The sequence below is a fragment of the Colias philodice genome, chromosome 9, assembly GCF_061535455.1.
Source record: "Colias philodice isolate Cphi_HAF_F1 chromosome 9, ilColPhil1 Martin Lab GWU primary, whole genome shotgun sequence".
NCBI lineage: Eukaryota > Metazoa > Arthropoda > Insecta > Lepidoptera > Pieridae > Colias > Colias philodice.
Window position 1 is genome coordinate 6,056,073 of NC_143094.1, and position 19,306 is coordinate 6,075,378.

A 19,306-nucleotide genomic window follows, 5' to 3' on the forward strand; every position below is an offset into this window, starting at 1 on the left:
TTGTCTACATTTATTATCATTTTCCTATACTTTTGTTACCCTCATAAATTTCTAATTCGAATGAGTTGGTAGGTATTTAATTTATGAGGGAAGTTTAGTCATTTCGTTTTTGCTGGAGGTACCTACTAGGCACGTCAGATAAAATTTGTTTCTAATTTACATTGAACTGTAGAGAATACCTTAGTAAATTACTTGTTTGTAATAATAAGATCAATGAAATATATTCACTGGAGTGTTAAATTGTAAATATCTAAAACGGAAGGCTTTTCACATTTTTTAAAGTATTGAATTTCCTATTAGGAATGTGGATACGGGATAACTTAGTTAAAAGAAATCTAAAGTGAAGTTTTATACTGTGACTGGTACTATTATAACTTTATCTTATTTAATATTTAAAAACATTTTATATAATAATGAATACTGATATAATAGATTTTTTTGACGATTGTTACATTGATTGTCTATTTAAAGATAGATGCAATTTTATAGTTCCACTATCTTTATATCCAAAACTAGTTAAATAAATAACGAAATTAATTAAATTAATACGTTCATGCACGAAGAAATCAATTAACAACGTTGAACTGTAAACCGATTTGGTAATTAATTTTCCACGCGCGTAATTCAATGTCTAACTCAATTATGTGCTCGTATAGACCACAAGAACTATCCTCCCTTCTGAAATGAAATGTTACTGAAATGTTACTGAACCCTGAACTATGAGAGGCTTTGAACAACCATATTGACTTAACGACGTCGAGCTGGTCGATAGTAATTTATGCTAAATCACAAAGTCTAGATTTCTAATATCGATTTCAGAGTAAAGCGCATGTTGACATAGCGCTGCACCCTGTATGTTAAATGTGTCTAAAATTTTAGCAATAATTTATAACCATTGCCACGTAAGTAAATCTATTCAAACAGTCGTATTATATCAGATATGCATATGGCATATGTATTGTACTATGACTTAAAATGAGAGAGGTTAGATGCTCTATAATCCGATAGATGCGTCTTTTTTATTTAATAATTTAGGAAAAATATGAAAATGTATAGAATTTACCTAACTGACCTTAGCTGACCCATCAAACGCCTTTCTTGTAGATACTTTGTAGGCTAAGGCTGTCATTTAGGGGTTAAAATAAAAATAATAAATAATTTATTATGAAACATACAAGAGAAAAAATTGGATAAAAATCGGCCAATCTTCCCGAGCAGCCGACACTGCTACACGAGAATTTTATTATAGGAGAGGAAGATTAGGTATGTCTCATGCATATAAGTATAAATTATAGGTTTATATAATATGTTACATGACTTATTTTCTTCATTCTGTGCGCGAATAAAGGTTACATTAGTTCTTTCGTCATATATTTTTTTAACTTTAGGAACATTGTACAAAACCAAGTACAAAACTATATTTTGCCTCATAATTCGGATTAAACTTCATTAACAAATAACAACAAGGTTTTAACAAAATTTATTTATTCTGAGAGCTCTGTGTTTCAGTGTTCTTTTGCAGTTGAATGAATTACAGCAATGGAAACATCTGGCATGTTTCTGTTCCATTTCTTTGCAAACAGCAAATAAAATACAGTCCGTAATTTACATAAAATTGTAAATTTGTCGTTTTTTGCTTTTATTTTAGCGTATAACATATTTGTGTATGTAAATCAGATACACGAAATACCCAACACTATATACATTACACGGCTATGCACGTTATAACAGAGATTGTATTTTAGGTCTGATAGTTTCGTAGCAAACATGCAGATTGCAGAACTCAAACTTTGCACAGGAAGCTTCGTATCGACTGAATACCAAAGGTTGCCAGTTCACAGTTCGCGTCTCTTGTTTGCTTTCAGCTTACTCCTTTACACCGCGCCGTGAATATTTAAATTTGCCACACATAACAACACGGCTACGAGAAAATCATTTTACTTTGGTCCGATTTGCATATTTAATTTATACAAACAATATATTCTCACAGCTTAGTAGTGTAGTGTGGTCATTAAACAAATATTGTGTGGTTTACGACAATTACAATTTAACTGTTGTACCTACTCTTTGTAACAAGTACAATGGGACATCATCAAGCTAGCCATGGGTCAATAGCTGTAATAAGGCCGAATTGAAGATTACTATTTACTGTCGCGAATTAATGTTTTGTAAATTAAAATACATATATATATATATTATTAAACTCCAAATAATTACTCACAGACTTACTCTTAAATACTATAAACTAAGTAATTTTGATAATATCTAATATTAGTAATGTTGAGTTCTATTAAATAACAAAGAAAAATGTCACGAATAATACTTTTTTATTCCCTCAGTGCATAACAATAAAACAGCCCTAACAAATTCAAGCAAAACGAAATTGAAATATTTTTCTTGAATATACATTTTTCCTTTAGTATTATTTAACATTTATTTTAAGAACAAGCACATTATGCAATACAAAGCTTAGAAGCTCAGGAAATGTCTTTCAAATATTCGTTTACTTTCCCTTGTCAAAACCGTACTTAGGTAATGGCATGGCCGTCCTTCATAATTTAAATTTGTAAGCCACGAATATCAAAACCAAATGTCAAAAACAGCGTTCTACCCTATCACACTTCCAATTTTAAGTGAATAATTAAGTTAAGGTTTCTTCCTACTTTTTTTAAATAAGTTCATAATAACTAAATTAACTCTTGAGCTAATGCTGTTGATCAAAATATTTTTCTCAGATGTTTTTCGTGAACCGAGGGCGAAAACATTGTTTGCTGTGAAGACAAATGCCAAAAAATTTGGAGGTTAAAACCAGGTTAAAACAAACGCAAATGGCAAACAATATGTTATCTTAGATTCAGTTAACAAAGGTCCGAATCCGTTTTCAAAATCGATGAACTGCGGTCTACCTACGACACTTAGGTACGTAGAAAGGAAGGATTTATAGCGTCATAGATTGTACTCATGGTGGCTTTCCATTGAAAATACCCCAGTTTTTTCAATGGAACCTACTTATAAAACTTACATAACGTGTCTTTACTTTCAAATACAAAGCCTGAGCAGATATGTATCTTCTGATGAAAATATGTATGCATAAATGGAATAGGTTATATTTTTATTAACTATCTAATTCAACAATAAATTATTTCATCAAATAGGTATCTGCATCGGTTTTGGCAAGAGATGTGGCGTACCTACTATAATGGTAGGTATTTATAAAACACTGAATTATTCTTGGAGTAAAGAAAATGTATCAATAAATAAATGGTATTATAAGGGTGATTTTGCATTTGAATGTTTTTACTACGTAACGTCTATTAAGTATATGTATATGTCTTCCATGTACCTTTTATACCATATCTACATATTTTGTTAGTTCACTTTTTCCCTTATCAAAGTAACAGCTGTTGATAATATAAACAATCGTCCACTGCGTCCCATGTAGGTATTTGACTTTTCTGATAAACCAAATGTCTGAATACGAGTACAATTCACATACCTACTTTAAGCATATACGTACGTGTGATCACAAGTCGTTTGTGTATGTGGACAGTTTATAGTTATGTATCAGTTGTAGATATTATAATCGGCATATTATATATACCCTTTGACAAATATTGTAATTATAAACAAACGATGTGTGCAAATAGTTACCCGCATAGGGACTATAATTGGGTCATCTAGCAGTTATTGGGAATAAATATATTAGAATTCGCGTAAACAAGCTTTATTTGCTATCAATTTGAAGTGCGTAAACATTTGCTCGTTATTGGTGACAGAAAATTTATTCTGCGCAATAGTTTAAAATAATAATATTTGGAAAAGAGAAAAGCGAAAATTTTGGTAAACAGTGGCGCTTTAATTTAATGTGAAATTAAAAAAAGGTAGGTACCTACGTAATTCCGTTTATAAAATAAGTATTCATAATTTATATTCATGACCATATCGAAATAGTTCAATATACGATGTTTTATATAACATGCATAAGTTCAAAATGAGAAATATGATAATCATTTTTCCATTAATCTTTTAATTCTTCCACAATTTCCAGCTTTCCAATATTAATTTATCTACTCACATATAAATCATTTAATTTACTTTTGCTTTGTAATAAGTGAAAATTATATTTCAGATAAAATGGAACAAATAGGCGTTTTACGCAATCGCCACCACTCAGCAAGAGAGCACAATGGAACAGTATCCGAAGGCAGAGTTAAAAAAGAACCAGAATTCATGCACAGGGAATCCATTTTGACGGTTCTTAAAGAGCACTCTTTGCATATCCGAGCTATTTACCATATCTTTGTAGCTATTCTAGTTGTACTTCTCTGCGACACAGTTACATACGACCTCGTCGAACGTGGAAAGCAAGTAAAATACTAAATTCTCCTATATATTTTGTTCCATATGATCCATATCTCATTTCACATTATATCGCCAGTACAAAGCCTACTTTTCTAATAGGATTTGGTATTTAAACCCCGGATTTTCCACATCATTTAAATAATCCAAAAATAACTAGCTCCCGAGTTGATACAATAGAGTCTACATAATACCACCTAAACCTTTTCTATAATAGTATGCAAATAACCCTTAAAAGATCCACAAAGGACTTAAGGAGTTACTATTACAATTCCCAGAATTAACTATTAGATGAACACTCTAACCTTTGGTGTGTACTTAATGCTTAAAGTGCTTGATTTAATATGTATTCGGATGTTCTATGAATTCAATGAATACGTTTAGAATAATAGGAAATGTTTACATAGTTAATTTAACATATATGACATTTCCTTTTTTAATAGAATTAATATCGGCATTGCAACAGTTGTTCATGGATTTGGAGATATCCGGCGCGCTATTAAGATTTGGTTGTTCGAATTCTCTTTAGCGCTACTATTTTACCCAGGATTAAGGATATACGCTGCTACGAGGAAACTTATTAAAAACAATCCAGGTATTTCTTTCATGTTCTATTATTAATCAATTATTATTGGTTTTGGGAATTCTAAACGATTCATTGTCAGCATATAAATATCATATAAAAAGTAGGTAGTAACCGGACCATGTCTGTGTACCTACTCAATATTTTTTTAAAACAGTACATAATTGCAATGAAATATGCATGTTTCATAGAGCCCAAACAATGGGTATTTTTTTTTGTTGAAATGTGTGTGTTTTACACAAAACCTCTGGACAGTTTTAGGCAAAATACTAAAAGTTAAAAGACCTATGTATTAGTTTCAACATATAAGATCCATTTTATATGAAAAAAAATCTACGATACAAAATTTTGCAATCCACGCGGACGCGAGCGAAGCCGCAGGCGAAAATCTAGTCTTATATAAACATGTTATTTTATGTGCCGCATTTAATGAATATAATATAAGCACTTAATTAAAGGGTTATCATATATAGACAATAACATTTAACTGTGATAAAATGCGTGCAAACTGATAATTTAGGTACTTACATGTCTATTTTTTCCCAATCGCCAAGAATATTAGTGCAAATGAACTTCTCAACTCTATTAAACTCATTTTGCAATGTCAGTATTTTAGGACCACTATTATTATTTTGGACATAGCTATCTATGATTACATCCAGATTTATTAGTGGCTTCCCCGGTAGACGTTGTTATGCCCCATTCTGCCCTTTTACGTCTTTTTGCTCCACGCGAACCTACAAAAACACTTAAAAAAATTTGCCGTATTGGTCGCACTGTTTTCGAGTTTCACGCTCAACAACAATAAAAATGAATCGCCATCATTTTTATGTATATGTATAGATAAATGGAAACTGGAAAGATATATATCTATTAAATATTAGGAAACATAATGGGACTTTCTGTTAATCGATTACACTATTATCTCAATTCTCAATGTTTAACGTTGGGGCTACAATTATGTATATTTATGTATTTATACAAGACTAACACTGATGCGTATAAACGTGAGCCATGTCGCTCCGGACAAATTTTCTGCCCCATCGGACTATGAGATTGAAGGAATAGTATGCACCTGTGCTAGCATACTGTATACGTGTGAACATTACACGGAATGATAAATATCATAGATATAAAAGAGATATTGACTACGGAATGCTCGAATAGAATAAACGTAAGAAATATACGAAGAAAAATAAACTTATAGCAAATAAAGTTCATTCATTATAACATGTTTGAATCTTTTTGACACGTAAAGTATAAGTGTTGGTCATGTTGCTAGATTTTTCTGAACGCAGAATGAACCAAAAGAAGACTATTGACCAACATAAATTGAGATAAGTTTCATCATACGTTGTAAATCGAGTTTGCTGACCCTAAAAAATATTGAATTGATAACCCATAGAGTTGCATACAACAATGTAATATTTCATTATCAAATTAATTTTACCCGTGAATTATTTCGATAATTTTTGTGAACATAGTTACCTACCTAAACATAAATTGATAAAAATTCATTACCTACGTTGCGTTGTGGTCACAGATTGGGGCTCATCATGCATTAATTACAATAATTCTATATTTTATACTTAATTAAATTTATTTCTTAAAATACTCTGAAATAATAGTTAAGTATATTGCACATCCATCACAAAGTTCATTTTCAAAATAAATAAATAATAATTATCTACTAACACAACGTATAAAGTTCGAGACGGCACGCCACGGTTGTGCGGCTTGTGCCACGGTTGCGCCGCCTTCCAAAGTTCTTTCATACAAAATGTAGAAGAAGGACGTGGTGCAAAACAGATTGAAGAGGTACGCTTATGGCACGCCCTCGCCCGCGCCGCTTGTGTTTAACGGTTAACCCGCGCCTAAGTGATAAGTTGCAGCACACGAAGCTGCTTATGGTCCAGCAAGCACTTACAAATCTTAAATGAACCGTGATTAATTCGGTTCAACTAATCGGACCTTTTGTCGCAAGCGACTAGATACTGTATTAAATGCAGCATCCGATCGATTGATTGGAAATGACAAAGTATTCCCTGGCAACAAAAAAATATTTACAATTTTCTATTGTACTTAATTCCATAATGTCGTAACACACGGCCCGCCGTTTGATATATCTTAATAAATAATATAAATCTCGTGTCACAATGTTTGTCCTCAATGGACTCCTAAACCACTTAACCGATTATAATAAAATTCGCACACCATATGCAGTTCGATCTAACTTGAGAGATAGGATAGTTTAAAGCACAAAGCGGGCGAAGCCGTGGGCGGAAAGCTAGTAATATTTTTAAAAATGTCAGTTATGAATTCTTACATAATTTAGCGGACTGAACCGCCGACCGACGCGGACGTTCCTAGCATTGTTCTCTTATGAGTTTACGTTTATAATTAATAATAAATCCTTCGTTTCTCAACGACAGCTACAATTCTTTGAAAAGTTCAAAATGGTACCTACTTAGCCGCATTGTAAGGTAAAGTTGTTGAATATTTAAATATTAAATGGCAGTCGGAAATTTTTTAAACAATTTTGTAAACAACGGAACCTTTCCTTTGCATTCGAATAATGTACATAAAAACAATGCCCTATTACATAACAAAGTATGTAGAAGCTTATGTGATAAAATATCCAATAGCTTCTGCCATATAACACCCTGTCTATACTTATTTAGGTATGTACTTAATAAAATGTCGACGAAGTTTCTTACAGAAAATACAATTTGAGAAAATCTTGACTCCAATAAAGCTACACAAATAGAACAATACGTTGAGAAACAAGGTTAACTAGAAAGGAGTACTTACCTAAAACATTTTCGTAAGCGTAAAAAATGTTATAAATTATTTTATATTCTCGGAGAAGTTTTGGAAATATTAAAATAAGTACGACGGTTTTTAAATTTGTTTGGAGCGATTTTTTATTAAATATCAAAGTAATATAAACTATATCTTCCATTAAAGTATATTTTCTATTACAATATCAAAAAATAACGCATCAAAGATCTTTTAAAATTATAGTAAAGTGAATCTTGTAAGAATTTATCTTTTAGTCGCTCGATGGCCCAATTTACCAGGTCACAAAGTTTCAGCTCACTTTCCTGCAACCTTTCCACAACAATAATCCTTGTGATCAGCCAAGATTATCAATATCGAAGTTAAGAACATAAGCAAACTCATAATGAAAGATTTTTATATTGTACCCATAAGGTCAAGGGATGTTTTTTAATTCATTAAGTATCCACAATTATTATACATAATATCAACTTACTATGTTTTATCTCTATTGTATAAAATAGTTTATCCGGGATACCAAAATATTTCTTACAAAACTAACCGAGGCTTATCCGACTGACCTTTTTGTTCAGAAACTCGCTTATTCTGTCTCAAACTTAATCACGCTAACAAACTTCTTGGATAAGAAATATAAAAGTGTATTTGGGAAAATTGTCTTGAAATGAATTTTTAAAAACAAGTTCATTTCATCAAAAGATACCTACCTAAAAATCAAATTCCGTAATATTTAACAGTTTGATCCTTTTAACTTAGTATCTATTGTTAATATGATTATAAATTACATAATAATCAAGTATTCGAAAAAATCTCGAAGTATTCTTCTCCAACATTCTAGTTGTAACTAAGGCGATAAAAACTAATGATTGTGATCAGAGAACTTTCTAGGACATACAAATATTACCTTCGGGTATAGATAGTATCTAATGCCAATCTTTTAATATTTCTACAAAAGAAGACAAATAATTATCTAGTCATAATCCTTCTATACTAATAATACTCTTTTTGTTTCTTTCAGCGGCATGTCAAATATGGTCCGTAATTGGTTTGGGATGTCTAATCGCTTTGGAGACAACTTTAATTGGCGTGACGTGTTGGGATTTAGGAAGCAAACATCTGGCTGTAGGGTCATCCGTCACAGTTTCTTGCGAGATGGTAACTCATTTGTATCTGTTATGGTATTTCATAGGGATAGAACAATAAATTACGCGCTTAATAACAGGTTTCCGGCTATACGTATATATTAGTTTTCTAAATAAGTTGGGGTGAGCTTTGATGAAAATAACAGATACATTTTTGTTTTTTACATTCACATTACATATATTGTATAATACATTCTTACAGAATAAGAATATCTATAAATATAATACACAATCATTCACCTTTTACATTTTCCTGACCTTTTTAGCGTAAAAAGATTAGGTACTTCAAATGTCATAGATTTTAAAAGCAATATATTTCTGCTATCCCCTATAACTACGTATAAGTCTCTTTAATCCAGTGAACAGTCTTGATACTTGCTTAAAAGATAATAAGTATTATTTTAAAGAAATTATTTAAATGTATGTAGTGACTACTGCAGTCAATTGCCTCTTTATACATAAACATTTTTAATTTACTGTTTTATTTCCATTGCCTTTTCTCTTGTAATAAATTTTAATTATTTATTCTAAGTCTCCAATTCGAATAATAATTATCCGTCCTAACCTTCACAGAATTACCTATGAGCATTCCTACAAAAACATCACGTGATTAATGGACGTTCCCTTTTCGTAAAGATTTAAACAATTGCCATTTTTATTGGTACCGATGCGATGCAATGTAATACATAATTAATAGGTTCCCACCTACACTATTCAAATTAAATCTAACTGTAGTACTAGATATATTACCTATCCATAAGATTAGTGCCACGTGTTTTATTTTGTTTTAATAATAAAATACCTAATTTATCTACTACAGATGCACATTACCATTTGCTTTCATAAAATATGCTAGTGGAAAGTAAAATTATTCTTATTAATAAGTTTGACATAAACTTAGAACCTACCTAAGAAATAAGTTCTCCCGTCATACAACTTGGTAGGTAAAAGTTTAATAACTAACGTTATATTATTTAAATAGCATATGGTTTTTAAAGCTTCCATATAAGCTTAAAATAAAATAATGTACATTATAAGAAGTGGGAGTGCAAAAACAGATAGAGAATTGGAAAAGTACAAAGAAAATAGTTTATTTTCATCGAGATAAAAAACGACACTTAGGTAGGTAACTTTGAATAATGATGTGGTTACCGGTAAACATATTTCTTATACTACTATTAATTATAATATATAGAATTACTGATTGCAAACAAACTGAACAATACACAACAATATATTACATTAACACTAGAGTCTAGACCAACACCAGAGCCTAAGTCGTACCTAAGTAATGAATTCGACAAGAAAATGTTTCGTGTCCAACCTGACCATTACGGCGGGAGGGAAAAACGTATGAAGATACAAAGCAGCAAAACAGTGTAGAAAGTAAAATGTAACATAAATCAGCTGAAACCCTCGTCAGCCGGTAGCCGCCGACAGTAAATAACGCCATCCGTGCCGTATGTTGCTGACAAACACCATTACCTACTGTTTCCATACCGCATAACACCAATTCTATTTATCGTCATCCTAATATTGAAAACTAGTCCATATATTTTACCACGTTTTGATTCAACAAGTTTGATAGTTACTTCAACGTGAAATGCGAATTATTTCACACCCACAGCATATTGTGGTCTGAAAGACGTTAATTATGTAAGCTTTATTGTTCTTGCCAAGTTTCATTAGAGCTTTATCTGCTGTGGAAGCGAGAAATAAAGACAACATATAAGCTTGGCTTACACACAAGAAAACTTAATGTAGTTATGTAACTAAGAATGTTATTGGAAATCAGCGAGTCTATTTTGGTACGCGTTCAAATAAATTAATAAACGTACCTACCTTCTTTTTCCTCAAAGCATTTTATATTTAACCCAATTTAGTTCGACCTTTTTCGTCATCGATTGATTCGTGCAACTGAAAATACATAATGATGTTTTATTTTCCATCTAGAAGCCATATATGAATACCAATGTTATATTATTTATTCCTTACTTTATTCTATCACATTACTTATATCATATCATTTCTGCTATAAACATTTTCATATCCGCTTCTATGTGAACTAAAATGGATATTGAGTAATAAACGCATGTTCATAGTAGTTTTATTCTCGGTTTACTATCAATAATGTAGATACAAAATAAATCTTCATGTAGGTATAACGGGTCTGTACCAATGACTCTATTATACTAGTAGACGTGGCATACGCCAACATCATTGCACTAAAAAACAGCGTAATTAATACATACCTACTTACTAACGCACTATATGGCCCTATACTCCGTCCGATCGCTCCGAGAAAGGGAAACAACATGGATGTCAACATACGCCTTATCTGTTATTAGAAAGAGATGAATATAGAATCTGAGTTAATTAAAAGAACGTCCAGCCACGACGCTGAATGGTGAAACTAATTTGCCGTTATTTCGAATGAAAACCATCATGGAGACTGCTTACAGAAATAGTTAACAAGATTAATCAACATCTCAATACAATTCATAGATACGCGTTACACGATCAAATACCTACAATAATCTTATATATAAAAATGAATCGCAAAATGTGTTGGTAAGCGCATAACTCGAGAACGGCTGAACCGATTTCGATCATTCTTTTTTTATTATATTCCTTGAAGTACGAGGATGGTTTTTATGTAGAGAAAACGTAAATATTATGTACCACGGGCGAAGCCGGGGCGGACCGCTAGTATATATATAAAACTTTGTCTTATATACTAGGTACATATTTTCATAATTTCTTACAAAATCTAGGTATTCGGTAGAAATGTCTTACAAAGCAAGAAATATTAAATTGCGTTTCTTTTTCAGTTCAGATTTGTGATGAAGATTTCTTCTATAGCAATTACCTGTATCCCACGTTGCCATGATGATCCAACACCGTTGCCTACATTCAAGCACTATGTATATTATATGTTTGCACCAACACTTCTATACAGAGATTCGTATCCCAGGTAATTACCACATCGACACAATAATTTTTCATGGTTCAACTTTATTACCAGAATATTCCAGCACATTAAGAAGTACACACAAGATACCCACAATCGTAACAATTACTCTTTCCCCATGTTCTCCAGGGTGTCAGTCCACAACTAAGTTAATATGGATTTTGATACTGTTCGTTGCTGCGAGATCTAATTTGAATTTCGAATATGATGAAGAGTTTCATTTACCCCGCTCTAACTTTTTTTTTCGTTATTCACTCACCATGGTGATTTTATAAAATAGATACTAATTATTACTAAGTATAGGTTTAATATCTTACTGCTCTTATTTTCATCATGGATTTTAAGAAAACAAAATTTAATTTTTGCGAAATCTTTCTTGGTATTTTTCTAGGTTAAATATAAAAAATATTCATCCTTACTCCTTAGCATTATTTCTCAAAATGGACACAAAAATGTTTTAACCTTAAGCCGTATACATTAGGTAAAATTTTTGTCACATTAATAATTTTGTTTATTCCAGGACAAAGCGGATTAGATGGGATGTGGTATTATTTCACTTCGCTGAGGTCGCAGCCATAATATTTTACAACAGCTTTCTATGGGAGCGTTTTATTTTGCCTTACTGGTCTGATTATGGTAAATCCCCAAAAGTAAGTTATAAATAAAACTTTAATTGTGGCATTTTTGAACTAAATTACTCTTGGATTTCAGTTTTTTTGCATTTACCTAAGTAACTAGTTAGTAGTTAATTGATTGTTTTAAATATTTTAGGTTGAAGCTGGAACTGTTGTCCGTGGAATGTTCGCTTGTGTTCTCCCTGGATTAATATCGTTCCTCTGTGGTTTTTATTGCCTTTTACACGCTTGGCTCAATGCTTTCGCCGAGATGCTGACGTTTGGAGACCGTCTCTTTTATGAGGTACCCTAATTGTATTATAAAAGTAACACTTGCTTATAAAAGGTACGAGTACAGTCGTAAAAAAGTTCAGCCTTAAAAGTAAAATGATATGTATTTTAGTTAATATACGTAAGCAGCTTTCAACGGATATAAACATATTATAAATGTACTAAAGGTAACAGGGTATACATATACCTGTTTCACTCGAAGCGTCACTATATTAAATAAGTGTGTGAGGCAGGAATTAATATAACTAACTCTAAATTTCAGGATTGGTGGACACAATCAAGATTTTCCAATTATTATCGCGCCTGGAACCGTGTAGTGCACTGCTGGCTTCGTGATTATATTTACTTCCCTTTGGCTCCGCGTGCTGGACGAATCTTTGCATATTTTGCCGTGTTTTTCGTAAGTAGAATAATTAATATACATACTTTGAATTTAACTGAATTACGGGAGAACATGATTACCTACATGAAGTTCCGCTCTTACCTATGACGTTATAAAATTTAATTTAAAAGATCCGTTAGTCCGTATAAGCATCCTTTTCCTATCTTTACTAAATTTAAGTATTTAAATTACACAAAGACCTAGGTATAAAAGATAACAAAGCATACCTACTATATGTATGATACTTAGCTTAGTTAGATAATATTATTAAAAACACTCTGCTATTTCGTTAACGTTTATGACAATATTGTAAGTAGGTACCAAAAGTATTTAATAGACTTGGACTTATCAAAGGCTTGTATTTTCCATTTTACAACAAGTGACTCAGCTATCCTATTTGAATACCAACGAAATCTATACTAATATTATAAAGCTGAAGAGTTTGTTTCTTTGAACGCGCTAATCTCAGGAACTACCAGCCCCCCTAGTCAAGTGGCTTTCTGTTAGCGTAGCGTTCAATAGAATAGACTACGAATGTATGAGATTGACGGGGGCAGCTGGCCTGATTTGAAAAATTTGTTCGGTGCTAGATAGTCCATTCATCGAGGATGGCTATATATAGGCTATATATCATCATGCTAGGACCAACAGGAGCGGAACCACGCGGGTGAAACCGCGGAGCGCAGCTAGTGTTAGAATAAGTCTAAATTAATTTCTCGATAAAGTTTTGCTCCCATATTTTTTTTTACCTGGATACATAAATCATTGTTTTTGTCTTTTTATGACGATACAATATCACACTTCAAAGTTCAAAGACTTCATTTATTATAGACTTCATTGCATGCATTGCATTGCGTTACTTATTCAATATAAATTACCATTTAAGTAACTACCAGCCACCCACGTAGTTTTAGTGGATGATATCATAATAATTATGTATAGGTACCTTGCACAAACCGGAACTTCTAATTGGACTGAGAGTTTAGGAGGTCAATGAATCATTTCCAGTACCTTTTTAAGTTTTTAACTATACGATCTTTACACCTACAAGTTACAACGTAGGTAACTATTAAAATAAATAAAGTATACATATATTTATAGGTATGTAGGTTGTACGTACCTACTTGATAGTACCTATATATTTCTTTATACAGGTATCTTCCGTGGCGCATGAAATCGTACTGGCACTGTCATTCGGTTTCTTTTATCCTGTTCTTTTTATACAATTTGGTGTGATGGGGCTATTATTGCTACCGTTGACCTCATCAGCCGGTCGGCGCTTCCCTAACATGTTCAATTTCCTAATGTGGTTGTCATTTTTAATAGGAACAGGTGAGTAAAATTTTGTTAAAGTAGTTATATAAGTAACTAAATTTAGATTATATTTTTTCTTGGTCCAAGTTTTTTTTCTCCTCTACTATTTATTCTCTACCTTCCCTCTTTCGAATATTGCTTTTTAAAGCAGCTTAAGTTGCAAGGGTCAGTTAGTTATTAATCAATGAAGAGACTAATATAGGAGTCAGTTGTTAAAAAAAGCAAAAATGTTGTGTGGTTTTATGAAACCACGGTAAAAGTGAAACTGTTCGAACGGTTCCGAACACTGCTTTGTGTAGCGCATGTCGCGTGTCGGTCGGCTGCCGAGTAGGTATACCTACTCGGCAGCCGCGATACACGCGACATGCGCTACACAGACCAAAAAGTTTGAGACGATGTAATAAAAGTTTCACTTTAAAAACATTATTATATTATAATATAACTCTGCAATATAATTAAATGGTATTTATTTCAGGGATACTCTGGAGCCTCTACGTAATGGAATACTTTGCCAGAAAGAATTGTCCTGTTACAGAAAACGACAGCTTCTTTATTCCCAAGTCTTGGTCATGCCCCGAAACTGTGCTCAAACCGAATTGGACCTTTGAAAATCCATTTGAAATCAACTATTAATTCAGTTAATATCTAGAACATGTAGGTACTAATAAAATAGCTAGATTGAATTTATTAGCTAGAATTAAATTTCTTGTATGACAATAACAATATAACTGTAATTTTCATAAAATTTATTCATAAAAATTACATATAGAAAAGATGATACTAAACTAAATAATTTCTAAACATAGGTACAAAACAATTTTGGATACATGTTACATTTAACTTATATCTAAGATAATATTTGGCCTTAACAGTACGTTTTTTTCTGTGCTATAAATAGTGTATAAAGAGTAGGTACAAGCTAAAGAAATCTGTAGAAATCTCAAATATTATTCAACATTTAATAAAAACAATATGTATGTTATATTTTAGGAATGCATGTCACTATTTTAATATAAATCATTTCAATTAAATTTAATTATTTTTTCTATGCTGTAAATGCAAATAATTGTCAACTTAAAATTTATCTACTAATCTTATTTATTATTTATGAAACACATTTAGATAATATGTATATGAAATATTGTATGTATTAATTAAGTAATATTGTTTGTCTACGATTCTACAAAAATAAATCATTGCAGTGATGTTATCATTACAATAATATTATACTATGACAGAAAATCAGTCACAATATGTGTTAATGTTGAATAATAAAATCTCATGAATAATCAAACATTTTCGCTTGCAATAATGTAACTCACAGCCCTTACTGACTAATTAAATCCTAAAGAAATAAAATCTATAACTTATTGTATGGACGAAAATTCAATAAAGAATAAAAATGTATGTTAATATAAAAAGAGTACAAAATGTGCAACTACAACAAATTTGTGACATTTTAAATTCAAAATATAAAAGGGGGTCAAAATTGGAAATAGTCTTTTAAACGGCGGGTGTACGGTCCAATTCCTTGAAGAGAGAACTTGACATCCTGAAAATAATTAAATTTTATGAAAACTATATTATTATTTTATGACAAAACAAAGAATCTCATTTGATTTGAGCTCAAGCACTGGAACAAGGCGTGACTAAAGGAGGAAGCAAGGAGACATATTAAATTTTCTTTTTTTTTCATAATAAAATAGTAAAGTATCCCAAATTTTAAATTTTATTTGATTTCCCTTTGAACCATCTAGGCCGAAAAAAATGCATGATTTATTTTAACAAGTTTTAACTTATAGAAATATTAAAAAAGTTTAAATTATGGGATTATTCAAAAGTTTACATTATACCTACTATGATATGGAATACTATTGACATCTCCAAATTTTTCAATTATAAAATGCAAAAATAAAATCAATATTGAACCAGTTTTATTTGATTGCGCAATATTTATTCAAATTGCATATCAACCTATTAAGTCAAAAGTTTGTCATCAAGGAAAATGGAATGAAATTTTATTTATTCTATTACAATATGCTATGACTCATAACATAACAGGATACTTACTTGCTTATCATGTGTTTGTAGATATACTGGGGAATTACAGTTACATTCACAACAGAAGGGCTGTTTTCAATAACCTTTGATATCTCTTTGTCTTTCATGCCTACTACATTGATAGTATTTATTTCAAGTATTTGGTGGTCAGTGAGGAGACCATTGCGAGCGGCTGATGAATCCTTTACAAGCCCAACAATATTGCCATCTTTAAATTGGAAGCCAACATGACCAAGTGAATCTTTATGGAGAGTTATTGTCCTCTCAAAAGGTCTGAAAAACAAAGGAATTATATTTATTAACTTATTTACAACATTCAATTTATAGCTAAGATAATAACATACTATACGCAATAGATCATATTTACTTGACCTTTTTACATAGCATTAAATTATGATAATTGGAAAACAATTTGAATTGCAACTTAATGAAACTTATTACAATAATAAGATATACCTATCACGCACTGCCATAGTGATTCCATTGGGGCCAGATTTCTTCAAAATGGCATGGCATTGTTCCATTGTCATACCAGCAAGGGACACATTGTTAATTTCAAGAATCTGGTCACCAAATCTTAAGCCAGCCAATGCAGCTGGGCTCCCACCAGCAACATAGCAAACAAATACTCCATTATTAACAGAGTGAAGTCGCAATCCACATTTCCCATCCCTATCTTTGCATAGTATCACCTGACGAATAGCTCCAGACACAACAGCTTTCGAAAGACTTGGTGATTGGTACGACAATGGCGCAACAATATTGCTAGCTCCAGTACCAGGCTGCGCCTACAATTACAACAATTATTTTTGTAAAATGTGTATACAATACAAAAGAGGATATTACCTACTATTCTAAACTTATATAAAAAGACTTACGACTTGTATTTGGTACTCTGGCATGTTCAAAGCAATTACATCTTGGGATAATTCCAGCCCCATATAATCACCGAGAGCCGGATAAACTTGTCGGGGTGCACTTGGAGCAGCGACGTTCTGTTGTTGGTGAGATACAGGCTGAAAGGGTGGAGCCGTTTGTTGCTGAGCCATTTGAGCTCGTATCATATTGTCCACCTTCATATCCTCAAGTGACGGATAGAGAGACATGGTTTTAAAATATAGCCCAACAAAAATCTATATAGAACACAAGTACTTATCACAAAATATGTCTTCACAAAATATATGTATAAATACAATGTAAGGAAAACTTAAGAAACGAGAAACACTTTGACAAATACGGTTTAAGAACTAAAAAGGAAAACTCATTAAAGATATTTAATTACTAATTAGAAAACAGAAAATCCAGTTGGTTTTGGCAAAATAGATTTTAATTTTCATTGACAATTAGCAAACAATGTGGACTGTGGTCAAAACAAATGTCAAGACTCAAGTCTCTATATAAGTTACTCTATGCTCAAGACTCAACGATTTTACGGATTTTACACGAACAAAAAATGAATCATAACAAAAACCACAGAAAATAAATCAGCCGACAGACATTTAAATAGAGAGGAAAAGATAATAAATAATCTATAGCTATCTATGGATAATAATAAGTACCTGTGATAAGTACGGTCCGTAGACAGTTTCTTTGTCTACGATACGGTCTATGTGGTCTAGATCATGCCTAGTGATCAAGAAGCTTTTAACTAATACACTGGAGATTTCAGTATGAACATCAACCTGTAACAAGAAAATATGACCCTGAATGACGCCCGTATGTTTTTTCATCCCTTTCACACCTAACTAACTACCTAGGTGTGAAAGGGATAAAAAAACATACAGGCGCCATTCAACGTCACACTTTCTTGTTTCAAGTCAATGTTCATACTGAAATCTCCAGTGTATAAGATATAAGCTTCTTGCTAGTGATAAATAAAAATGAAAGAAGACTCACAGGTCTAGCTAGATTATTATAAAGATTATAATATTTAAAAATTATGTCGTCCACAAGATGGTTGCAAACTAAGGTTGCAAATAACTTACCGATTTTTTCCGATGGTAAAATTCTTAGTAAAATTGCATGATCTTCGTTTTGAGATAAATAATAGAATGTTTCTTTTTAAATATAACTTCTTGGTTCCAAGCTCAGAGTATTTAAGTATAGTATCTATCTACTGTAATATATTATGTACTCGGTTCCAAGCAAGGTTCCAAGCCTTCTTCTTCTTCTTTTTCGTAAGTGGCAGCTCCCAATCCCATAAACTTCATGGTTTTGACTCCGAGGCTCTCCGATTTTTTGACCGTTTTGAGCTCGGAGCAATTAACAAGCCTGGAGAAGTAACAAATAATTGAACGTTTCTTATATAGTGGCTCTCTTTTATTCAATACCCTAATTAATGCGATAGAAAGAGACAACACAGTGTTATCGGCTTGGCATTCAAATCCACATGTAGCCACTTTTTGTTCTAAAAAGGTAGTGCTTGCCACTTTATCGAATACTAAAATATCGATAAATAAAAAAAATAAGTTATAAAATTGCTTGAAGATAATTTAAGATTCTTTTAATTTTGAATTATGGATAGGTAATTCCAAATTTTAAGATTCGTTTAATTTGGAATTATTCATTTACGATGCGTATTGACTGCCTTGCATTGTATGGTAGTGGTATTTATAAAAAAATATTATTAGGTATTTCGGTTTAGGTTGTTTTTTATGGTTTCGTAAAAAGGTACGTATTTTTTCCTGTTTTCATAGATTCATTCATAGAATTATACGGAACCCTTCGTGCGCGAATCTGACTTCCACCTGGTTGATCTTTTTACAAATCAATAATCGTATCCTACTAATATTA

The 19,306-nt window shown here is 31.9% G+C and overlaps 2 protein-coding genes across 3 annotated transcripts; one reads left to right on the forward strand and one right to left on the reverse strand.

Moving 5' to 3' along the window:
• The first annotated feature begins 3,515 nt into the window (after positions 1-3,515).
• LOC149485823 (sterol O-acyltransferase 2) lies at positions 3,516-16,046 on the forward strand. The gene is made up of 10 exons (XM_089699115.1): positions 3,516-3,881; positions 4,130-4,364; positions 4,803-4,954; positions 8,757-8,893; positions 11,712-11,854; positions 12,372-12,501; positions 12,623-12,769; positions 13,019-13,156; positions 14,293-14,470; positions 14,928-16,046. Exons 2-10 carry the CDS (start codon positions 4,135-4,137, stop codon positions 15,083-15,085), a joined length of 1,413 nt encoding a protein of 470 aa, XP_089555241.1. The 5' UTR covers positions 3,516-3,881; positions 4,130-4,134; the 3' UTR covers positions 15,086-16,046.
• On the reverse strand, positions 15,184-17,991 carry LOC149485824 (syntenin-1-like). 2 transcript variants are annotated; one of them, XM_089699118.1, is made up of 5 exons: positions 17,934-17,991; positions 17,392-17,873; positions 16,970-17,301; positions 16,523-16,786; positions 15,184-16,004 (listed from the first exon to the last, which is right to left on the reverse strand). In XM_089699118.1, exons 2-5 carry the CDS (start codon positions 17,617-17,619, stop codon positions 15,956-15,958), a joined length of 873 nt encoding a protein of 290 aa, XP_089555244.1. In that variant the 5' UTR covers positions 17,620-17,873; positions 17,934-17,991; the 3' UTR covers positions 15,184-15,955. The 2 variants fall into 2 exon arrangements, with proteins under 2 accessions (XP_089555244.1, XP_089555242.1); XM_089699116.1 differs by lacking the exon at positions 17,934-17,991 and having other exon boundaries at positions 17,392-17,901.
• Between the last annotated feature and the right edge of the window lie 1,315 nt (positions 17,992-19,306).

Bases quoted from the DNA above. Each gene is read 5' to 3' on its own strand.
- LOC149485823 (XM_089699115.1), top strand. From the start codon at position 4,135: ATGGAACAAATAGGCGTTTTACGCAATCGCCACCACTCAGCAAGAGAG. The intron at 4,955-8,756 runs GTATTTCTTTCA...TGTTTCTTTCAG, and splicing joins ACTTATTAAAAACAATCCAG to CGGCATGTCAAATATGGTCC. The intron at 8,894-11,711 runs GTAACTCATTTG...TTTCTTTTTCAG, and splicing joins TCACAGTTTCTTGCGAGATG to TTCAGATTTGTGATGAAGAT.
- LOC149485824 (XM_089699118.1), bottom strand. From the start codon at position 17,619: ATGTCTCTCTATCCGTCACTTGAGGATATGAAGGTGGACAATATGATA. The intron at 17,302-17,391 runs GTAAGTCTTTTT...TTGTAATTGTAG, and splicing joins CAGAGTACCAAATACAAGTC to GCGCAGCCTGGTACTGGAGC. The intron at 16,005-16,522 runs GTAAGTATCCTG...AATTATTTTCAG, and splicing joins TACAAACACATGATAAGCAA to GATGTCAAGTTCTCTCTTCA.